General features: G+C 47.1%; 1 protein-coding gene across 1 annotated transcript; it reads left to right on the top strand.

Annotated features, from left to right (window-relative positions):
• The first annotated feature begins 8,442 nt into the window (after positions 1–8,442).
• Positions 8,443–10,068, top strand: LOC133889032 (protein trichome birefringence-like 21). The gene is made up of 2 exons (XM_062329472.1): positions 8,443–8,969; positions 9,126–10,068. The coding sequence occupies exons 1-2, from the start codon at positions 8,535–8,537 to the stop codon at positions 9,864–9,866; spliced, it is 1,176 nt and encodes a 391-aa protein (XP_062185456.1). The 5' UTR covers positions 8,443–8,534; the 3' UTR covers positions 9,867–10,068.
• The last annotated feature ends 902 nt before the right edge of the window (positions 10,069–10,970 follow it).

Below are 10,970 nucleotides of genomic sequence, written 5' to 3'. Positions count from 1 at the left end.
GAAATGGATTAGACTGAAAAGGAAATGTCAATTTACCAGAACTATCTTCCTATAGGCAAAGACTTTATTGCACAATCACTGCATGAAGCTTGAAAATATCATTGCGCAAGATTCAAGAAGTGTAGGGCAGACCAGACTTCGCTGACTAAGCTAAGGAGGATGACGTGGTGCTGACTTGGCATGCTATGCAAGTACCGTCTTGGATTAAAAAAGGGATATGTTGAGATCTAGTCTCAACCACCCATGATGGATAAAATGGTCAGAGGTTGTGCTTCTAGGTTAAAGATACTGCCGGTGACTCTGTGTAGTGGTGGTGGTTCGGGTTTCATTGGAGATGGCGATCGGACACGTGGCCACTGACATCGATGTTGGGCTTCAGTGATGTTTAAGTGAAACAAGGAAAGCATGGCGTAGAATGCGGAAAGAATAACTCAGCGGTATGGTTGGTTTTGGAAGGGTTCGTTTGAGGTAGCGGCAAAACAGCGATGACTGCTGCTAGATTTGGTGGTGACCGTGAACAATGCAACAATGAAGATGCTCGCGTTACCAGAGATTGGATATGAAATTTGAGAAACTATCTGAACAAATACGTTCATATAGCCTAGGAACACAATGCTATAGCATGGTTTTTTGTAGATCATCCCATCAGAGGAAGAGCGAGTAGCGGAGATGAGATGGGTGACGGTTGCGATATACTGTGGTTGGCAATCGTATTTCGGTCGTGTCGCAGCACAAACGGGCATGGGCTCCTAGGGTGACGTAGAAGACTCGATGGGATACGCCGTGATGCGGTTGGTGCATCCATACGACTTTCGGATTGACGGGGAACGCGAATGCAAATCCGGTACGCGCGCAGAACACGTCCAAAAATCGGACAGCGAGTATGTTGACCTTGATTTCGATGGTTTGGCTACTCTATTGGCCGACCTGATTGGTGAGGGCGTGGGGAACATCATGTACATGCGCTGGTGAAAGGGCATGGCGAACGGTACACTAGTTGGTCAGGAACGTCGATGTCAATCGGCTACAGCGCGGCTATCCACGACGGCGACGATCGTGGCGGCATAGATCGGGCTTTGGCCAGGGCTAGGGTTTGGCTAGGGACTTAGTATGATACTAAAATAGTACTAAGGTAGGATAAGAAAGGGTCCTCACCTTACTTTGATAGTTGAGGAAGGAGGATTCACGGAGAAGACGACGAGGTAGCGCATCATGGGTGGCGGCGGCGGTAGCTCCGGCGAACGGCGACTATACGATGTTCACGTAATTGTGTGTATATGTAATGTTCATGTAACTTTGTGTACCTATATTTTATACGCTGTTCATGTAGCTATGTGCTTATGTATGGTATAAACTGTTTATATTTGTTTTCAATGTAGATATGGCGCACCCACCAACCCCTGAGCTTCTTGACCCTGCAGTGGACAAGAAGCACTGCAGCTTCTTGTCTGCTGTTCACTAGACCGAGTTAGGAGTTTTCCGACCACGTGGCCCCGGGGAGCTACTTATGATCGACGATCATTAGAAACACCGGTATATCATGAGTTACCTGCGTATATTACTGATTATTTATTTATTGCATGTTCTACATTAACTTAATATTCTAAATGATACAGATTGACAGCATCTGGACTACTACCGCTGTGTCGTTTGGTGGAGGTCCGAGCGACAGAGAACCTAGAGGAAGCCACAAGGCGATTCTATTTCGACCGCTCGCTGATTGCTGCACTAGTCGACCAGGGAGGACTGAGACCCACACTTTCCACCTCCCCTGTGGCGAGATAGCTCCGACGTTGCAGGACGTAGCTTACCTATTAGGCTTACCTTGCGCCAAAGCCACCGTTGGAGTTATTGATGTGGATATAGACTGGATCAACAGCATGCTCACGTGGTTCGCCCCTGTTCAGCGGAAGGACGACGCACCAGCCTACGTGCCTGAGTTCCTGTCAAATCCACACGGGCCCACAAAAAAGTGGATCCTCCAGTTCCAGGTAGCTTGCAATTTACCTTTCCATTTACTTTACAATTTTCAAGATATTTTACTCATCAAGATTTACATTACTTCAAGCCTGCATACATCCACCCGGACGTCGGTTCGTACTTGGTCATGTGGCACTTGGAGGCCTATCTACTTTGGTTGTTCGGTTGGGTTATGTTCACCAGCGGCCAAGGCCACCTGGTGATGAGGACCCTTCTTCCGTACGTGAGGGGGATCGCAGATGCGAAGCCCGATGAGGTCCCCCAGTTCAGCTGGGCCTCCGCTGTCCTGGCAGCGACGTATCGGGCCTTGTGCGATGCGTGCATGAAGAATGAGCCACTACCCACATTTGCTGGGTGCCCACTGTTGTTGCAGCTGTGGTCGTACAAGCGGTTTGTGATCGGCTGGCACGTTGTGGACCAACCCCGTACCTTGAGGAATGGTACGGGGAACCCGAGGAGGATGGACCCACCATGGGCTCAATGTGGTGTCGATGTTGGGTACGTAGGAAACATAGCTTTGCTTTACTTGTCATATGTTTTTAGTCTAGCTTCATACTATTTTTCTCCATAGTTGTATTGGGTGCATGAGCAGGCCAATAGCGTGTATAAGCTTTTTAGATCGCAGTTCGACCGTCTGCGTCCAAACAATGTGGTCTGGACCCCCTACAGACACTCGAAGATACATGAGCGTGAGCCTTTCAGTCTGTCTCCATTGTGCGGCTGCGGTGAGGACTATTGGCTTACGAAGAAGTCGCTCATTGTTAACATCTACGTTGAGGAGTACTCACCCCACCGCGTGATGAGACAGTTCGGTCGCTTCTAGGCGTCCCCCCTCATCAACGTTCGCACCGTTCAGTCCCACATGCACATGTAAGTAAAATCAAATATATAATCCGTATCATTCATATCATTTATAGTCTACCTAATGTGGTTGACCTGCACGTATTCACGTAAGGGCCAATCGGGTGGCAACCCCTGGGCAGATCGCTTGGCGCCATACGTCTCGGTGTGGGCCCATGCCCTTGAGGATATCATCAAGGAGCCTCGTCCTTTCATCAACCCGGGCTACGAGGAGTACCTATGGTGGTACATCCCGCGTACACGTACATAAGTCACCTACACCCCAGATACTATCCGGTCGCACGTCACTTTGACTACGGAGGCCTACTCGGGCCATTGGGATGAGGACGCTGCATTAGTGGTATGTTTAAGTTACTTATCATTTTTGTTAACATATAATCCCATATGAATTGCTATAAAATGAAAAAACCCATTTCACGTTTGTTTCAACACTCCGATATAATATACGATATCCATAAGGACGTGGCTGGAGCCATGGGACGCCTCAGACAAGGGATCCAACTTAGTGCGGCGGATCTAGCGGGATTTGTCAAACGGATTTTTGACAAGACTGCGTGGGCCCTGAAGCTTTCCTCATGCAGATCCACCGCATACGTCGTTGGTGCCCCTTCCAGGTCTAGTGGGGTCCACGCAGAGTCATCCTGGAGGTCTGATGTGCAACGATCTCTACTGGGATTGGCACCCACACCGCCACCTCGACCACGCCCTCTAGGGCCGGTAACAACATGTAAGCCTTATTCATACGCACATCGATTAGAGATATTCCTTCCTTACCGATGTATTTATTTTAAAAAATATGTTATGTGCACCTACGCACTTAACGGCGCAAAGACCTAGACCATGGCCAGCGCCGATATCTTCACCGTTCGTAGGCCTCTCAGGTAATAGGCGCCAATATACTACCTCATTCAATATATTTAATAGTATATCTAATATAATCATCCGTCCATATGTTACTACGGTGATGAAGCCGGGACGTCTACAGCTGCGCCTCCACCATTCGTACCCTACTTCGGCAGTCAGGCCTGGTTATCTATAGCTGCCCCTGGGTACCATACAGGTACAACATTGTATTTTTACTAATACATTATTTTTCACATTTACTGTATCTAATAAATTCATATGTTTGCATGCCCCTTGAGTGATTATGCATGGACGATGGCGGCAACATCGCAGTCATCATACCTGAGTTAGGTCGATGGGTCTAGGTCAGACCCCGCGTTCGACATCGTGAGGAACTTCTTCGGGGGCACACCAGACTAAGATATCGTCACGTGGACACATTCTATCTAACATTCATTGTGATTTTATCATTTCACTTACATGTATTTATTCTATCTTCACTTAAATATTTTTTGGGATTTTTTTTTTATTTTCATCTTAGATAACTTCTATGCTTTTTGTTATTTTTATAAAAAAACTAGACTAACCATCCTCTGAGAGGATGGTAAGAGACGGGCGGGCTAACCGACCCTGAGAGGGTAGCAGATGTGCTAACTGCCCTTTGAAAGGGTGGCAAGGGCGGTATGAGGCGGTAAGACACGGCCTCTGAGGGGGCGATAAGCACTATCCGTGCCACCGTGGCACGCTTATCACCCTCTGAAAAGGTTGCAGCTCTTTGAGGGGGCGTTAGGCATTTATTCCTACAATTCTTTTTAGTAGGGGTCTATTTATTTAAATATTTATGTTAGAAAATGTAAAAATAAAAAAGTCTGTTGTATAGGTAGGTTCTGATTGGGTAGCTTGGGTAAATCTGATGTCACTTTGGGCTTCGCCCAAGAAATTATCTGGGATGATGGGCCTGGCTAACTTGCAACACACCAACAGCCTTTTCGGCTTCAGAGCTCAGATAGCTCTGACGTTCAAATTGGCGACAATATATCTCGAAAAGTTTAAAGTTGGAAACGCTTTCCGAAATCTCGGCCCAGTTCATCTCTGATAGTTGAATCAGATCATACTTACTGTCCTTAAGCTATTGCACGTTGCGCTCACAACCAGACGATTGCGTCCAGTGTTCTTCAATATAGCGCCAGAGAGTTCGACAGCCGATATAAACATGCATTAGGATTTGGAAATGCTACCTCTTGCAAAGGGTTACATAAAAAGTACCGTTAGTAACTGGTTCATCCATTTTGACCATTTGTAGCAAATGCAGCTATGCTGCGAACAAGATCCACGGAAAGTTACAGAGAGGCAGAAGGTTTGTCTAACAGGACAGTTTTTTTAGATGAAAGTGTCTGACAGAACAGTTGCATTAACGTTGCTTTGAGATCACATCAGAGAGAACGTTAACTAAGCCTCCAACTAGTTGGATACAGAACATATATAATAGGCATTTCAAGATTCACATAGCCGATTGAATCTAGTAAAACGCCGTGTGTTGTCATTGTTAATCATCTAATTTCTTGATTCCGATGGCAATCCTGCATTCCCTTTCTGAACTCTGAACTGTTTTGGTAACAGCTGGTGGGTGAATTCGAACCAAGTCAGCCGATGACTACTTTTTCTTTTTTTTTTTTCTCCCTAGGATTATGAGATATACATTGCAGCTGGCTATGCCATAAAAATAACGTTCCTCAACGTGAGTTTCGCCTCTCCACCGCACGCTTCTCCATTGGAAGTTCAACTCCTCGGTAAGATTAAACAAGCACTATGCTCTTAGGGAATCTCTTCATTGATCTCCGTAATTTCTTATTGACTTCAAACATTGACTATTTCGCGATCTGGACAGTGATTCGTGAGAGTTCGTCTGAACTGTGCTGCGACAAATCTCAGGAGGCGGGGTGGCGTGGCCACCCCCTTTTCCATGAGAACTCGAGAGAGGGACAGAGGAGCCGAGAGAATGGATTGCTTTGGAAATGAATCAAGCCTCTTTCTCTTGCCCTATTGGGGCCTTTTATATATGAGGGGAGTTGATAAATACCGTAATCGCTCCCAGGGATTTTACATGGAGAGATCCTCAGCCATATGATTCAAGGGTATTATGATCGAGACCCTGCCTTTACCTATAGCTTTACTATACGCTGTTATGACTCCCTAGGGTGGGGTAATTTCCTCAACAGTATCCCTCATCTGCTGGTTCCGAGATCTTTAGGGGCAAGCGGATGTATATAGAATTATCTTTAACCCCCTCGAAGTTAGGATATCCTAAGCAATTTCCTATCCATCGGGGTCACATGCCTTGGTCCTGGAGGTCGAGCCCGAAGCCAATGGCTGGGACGGCAATGGCGTGGCTCGACGGAGGCGACATGGTCCAGACCCCCACAACGGTGGCCGAAGGCGAGGCTGACGGTGGAGTCGAGGGGTGGCGCAGCGCCACCACCCCTTCATTGGTTGCCGCAGGCGAGGCTCGACGGTGGCGAGGGCCGTCCAGAGCCCAACGACGATGGCTGGAGGCAAAGTCGACGATCAGTAACCGTGATAAGGCTTGACGGAGGTGGGGCCGTCCAGAACCTCATGGCGGCGGCCGGAGGAGCGTCACGATGGAAGCCGGAAGCGAGGTCGACGGCGAGGAAAGGGAAGCAGTCTGGGACACCCTCAGGAGTAGCAATGACGAGACTCAACGAAGGCGGGGTCGTCTAGGGCGCCATCGTGAAGGCCGAAGGCGTAGTCGATGACGGAGCTGAGGGAGGCATTTCAAGACCCCTCAATGAGTAGCCACGTCGAGCTCGACGGAGGCGGGACCGTTCGGAGCACCGCGGTGGTGACCGAAGATAGAGTCGACGACAAGACTGAAGGAGACAGTCCTAGACCTCTCAGCAAGTAGTCGCGGCAAGACTCAATAAAGACCGTAAGATTAAACAAGCACTATGCTCTTAGGGAATCTCTTCATTGATCTCTGTAATTTCTTATTGACCTGAAACATTGACTATTTCGCGATCTGGACAGTGCTTCGAGAGAGTTCGTGTGAACTGCGTTGGGACAAATCTCAGCAGGTGGGGTGGCGTGGCCACCCCTTTTTCCACGAGAGAATCGAGAGAGGGAGAGAGGAGCCGAGAGAAGCTGGATTTCTTTGGAAATGAATCGAGCCATTGCATCCACTGGCGTGGCCACCCCCTTTTCCTATACAATTAGTCTGTTGTATCCACTGGCGAGAGTTCTGAGCAATTGCAATATATTATTTTTTGGTACGAATGTGACCGATCGATCTGAAAGTTCCCTTGCACCACTCCATTTGCAAGTGGTACTGAATTATGAATTCTTCATGACCTACGGTGTTGACATCACTATGTAATAAATCAGTAAATGAGACATCACATTAATAACGGCTACTCAATACACGTCACTAATGTCCTATTAGTGTTCAATAAAAATACGTCACTAATGTCCTTTCTAATCGAAATCAAATATAGACCCGTCACTAATCAGTGATCATTACTGACGGGTCGTAACATGACATGTCGCTGATGATAATAGTGATAGATCAAGTTTTAACTCGTCATAAATGATTATGTCATCAGTGCAGATCGTCCTAAGTCAGACATTAGTGACGGGTTAAATTGTGACCCGTCATTAATAATAAGATCATCAGTGATCGGTCGTTCTAGGTTATTAGTGATGGGTTAAGTTGTGACCTGTTACTAATGATAAGATCATTAGTGACGGGTCACAACTTGATCTGTCACTAACGATCCACTCATTAGTGATGGATCAATTTGTAATATGTCACTAATGATCAACTTCAGTCACTAATGATAGTATTCGTAAATATATTTTTTATTTTATTTCTCTTATTTTTATCACCTCAGTAGCACTAGAGTATGAACTATAGTATATTTCTGCTCAAGTTTGATGTAAGGTGTGATGGCTACGTATACAAACACGCGTTTCAAAAATAATACAAAAACTTCTAGATGTGAGAACTCAATCTTTCAACCCGTTTTTGGCCTCGAAAAAATCACTGAACCCGACAAAGTCGACGAGAGACGGATGTAACTTTTTTAGATATCCGTAGAGTAAAAAAAACGTCGTAGAAGTCTGTATGCAAAAGTAATATCCGTTTTACCGAATGCACTCCGGGTCACCTATCAAATTATAACCCTCAACAAAATTTGGCAAAATTAATTATTAGTGATGGGTCATAGTTATGACATGTCACTAATGACCTTCGATAAAAAAAAAGTTAAAATGATAAAATATCTTATTTTTATCACAACTACATGATAACAGAGGTGGTAAGGTGGCTACATACGCAATTAGGAGGTCACGGGTTCGATTCCTATAGAACACAAACTTGAAAACAATGTGGAAAAAGTATAACTTGTGAGGCATATAGGATGGACATGTGTTGGGATGGCTCGTGTAAAGAAATATTTTTTTGACTTTTTTATGTCTAAAAAATATGAAAAATATTCTTCGATCATTAGTGACGGATTAAGATTATAATACGTCACTAATATTCGGTCAATAGTGACGGATCATGGTTACGGCCCGTCACTGATAACTGAACATTAATGATGAATCACAGTTATGATCCGTCACTAATACTATTATTAGTGATGGGTCATCATCTATCACTGATGATCTATTATTAATAATACGATAAGAGTGATAAATACGAAACCCTCGGTTATCACAAGACTGACATCTGATTCAGTACTAAGCAAGGCCCGAATGCCACTGACTACAGCGTACGCAACTACACACTCACACTCGATCGTCAGTGTGCTGGAGCTAGCTTGAGGTGAGCAGCCATGGTCCTGTGCATCAAGTTCCACTTCAGCCCTGCGCCCGCGGCCGCCATCTTTCTCTCGGCTGTCATCATCCTCTCCTGCTTCACCGACCTGATACCGTTCAAGAGTTACATCAACTTCCCCTCGGCCTCCTACCTCTCGTCGGCGCCGGTACCCCCCAAGTGCGACATCTTCCGGGGCGAGTGGGTGCCGGACCCGCACTCGCCGCAGTACACCAACGAGACGTGCTCCTACATCCAGGCCAACCAGAACTGCATGTTCTACGGCCGGCCGGACCTGGAGTTCCTCAAGTGGCGCTGGAAGCCGGACGGGTGCGACCTCCCGCGGTTCGACCCGCACAAGTTCCTCCAGATCGTCGGGAACAAGACGCTCGCGTTCGTCGGCGACTCGCTGTCCAGGAACCACTATCAGTCTCTCATCTGCCTCTTGTCCCAGGTACGTACGACGTTTAACGTGCGTGCGCATGTATGAGTTCACCATTTCCCTCGTCTGCTTTAGTTTTTGTTTTCTAGACAAAAGCTTTAGGGCCTGTTTGGATCCATGTATGGAAGTTGGAAGGCTCACGTTCGGCGACGCGTGCATGGATGGCAGGTGGAGTCGCCCAAGAACCTGGCGGGGACGGGGAGCCTGTACGATCTAAACAAGATCATGTACTTCGAGGGCTACAACTTCACCATCTACATCTTCTGGACGCCGTTCTTGGTGAGGACGGAGAAGGACGCCGACAACCCCGGCGCGTCCAGGCTCTACCTCGATGAGGCCGACGACAAGTGGCTCTCTGCCGTGCCCCGGTTCGACTACGTGCTCCTCTCGGCGGCCAACTGGTTCACGACGGCAACCTACTTCTACGAGCGCGGGCAGCTCGTCGGCGGCCAGTTCGTCGCGCTCAACTTCACCAGCAACCTCACGAACCGGTACTCGCACCGGATGGCGTTCCGGACGGCGCTCCGGGCGCTCAACGGCATCGGGTTCCGGGGAAAGGTGATCGTGCGGACGCTGACGCCGGTATCTCACTTCGAGGGCGGGCCGTGGAACGACGGCGGGGACTGCCCGCGCACGCGGCCGTACCAGGCCAATGAGACGGCGCAGATGAACGACATGGAGCGGGACTTCTACACGGGGCAGGTGGAGGAGTTCAAGGACGCCGCGGCGCGGGGCCTGGACGTGGCGCTCATGGACCCCACGGCCGCGATGCTGATGCGGCCGGACGGCCACCCCAGCCGGTACGGGCACTGGCCCAACGAGAAGCTGCAAAACGACTGCATCCATTGGTGCCTACCCGGGCCCATCGACGCCTGGAACGACATGCTGCTTCACATACTATCAGATTAATTAACACTTTTATTTGTGCTTAATAATGGCATGAAGATTCGGTTACGGTTTTAGTTTGCCGCTATGCATATGTTGTGTGGTCCATGCATGCTGGTTTGGGCACAGGTTTACTCGAATTTTGTCCTCTTGCGTAAGCATTGGATCAATGTTGCTGTATGTGTAAGGCACTAATTGAAGCATGATCCTTTCTGCGGTCCTTGGAAGTACCAGACTTTGAACTAATGGTAACTCCTTTTTTACGAGAAGATACCAAAATTTATACTACTATTAGTCAAATACCTGTGCATTGTAACGGTTCTCAAATTAAAACCTCTTTTGTTGCATAGAGGTGCAAGTAATGATGTTAACTCCAATGCAGTATTTTCTCTAACAAATTGTTTATTCATAACGGAACATGCATGCCATTGAATGGTAGAAAATTGGAGAAATTGGGATGGCTCCAAGTGCAACTAAATGAAACCATAATGTGCCTAGGTAAGGTTAGAAGTTTGAATATTTCTGCCACTCTGAAATTCAGGCGAAATAACATTCACTCCCTCATAGAGATAGTGGTGGGCAAGCCATTTTATTGCTGCAACTTTTGTTGCAAACAATCAGTAATACAGGCGACGATATTTGACGGCACTTTAAATAGACTCACAGGTTGCAGCTTATTTCTGCATTACACTACAGTATAACCAAATGGGATCATTGCATGCATCTTTTCCTAAATCCTGATCGAATGGCTGCGCCCACAGTATAGACTCTGCTCTTCTCTTTTGCAGCTAATATTTCGGCAATAGGGCATACATCTTGTAGTCATGAGGTGCCTCTGAAGCGGATAATTGGCCCTGAGCCGAGAATGACGAGTGCTACACAAGAAAATGAAATTGTCAGAATGAACTCTGAAAATCTGAAGTCTGAACCATCAACCTTCACTACTTGATTATGAAACACGGTTTGGGATGTGAAGAAAGCAATCTTACCGCCCATAGATCACGAGCAGTGACAACTATGTATGGAGCAAACTCAATGTTTGACCATTGCACGGCCTTGTGCTGAAACTGAGACCCCTGTAGACATACAGGATGAGAAATAAGTCATTGCAGAAACATTTGCAATTAA

This window comes from Phragmites australis, chromosome 1 (assembly GCF_958298935.1).
Source record: "Phragmites australis chromosome 1, lpPhrAust1.1, whole genome shotgun sequence".
NCBI lineage: Eukaryota > Viridiplantae > Streptophyta > Magnoliopsida > Poales > Poaceae > Phragmites > Phragmites australis.
This window is presented reverse-complemented; position numbering and strand designations above follow the sequence as displayed.

What these genes read in the sequence shown, in the direction of transcription:
- LOC133889032 (XM_062329472.1), top strand. Translation starts at nt 8,535, where the DNA reads ATGGTCCTGTGCATCAAGTTCCACTTCAGCCCTGCGCCCGCGGCCGCC. An exon ending in TCATCTGCCTCTTGTCCCAG is followed by an intron (nt 8,970 to 9,125) that starts GTACGTACGACG and finishes CATGGATGGCAG; the next exon opens with GTGGAGTCGCCCAAGAACCT.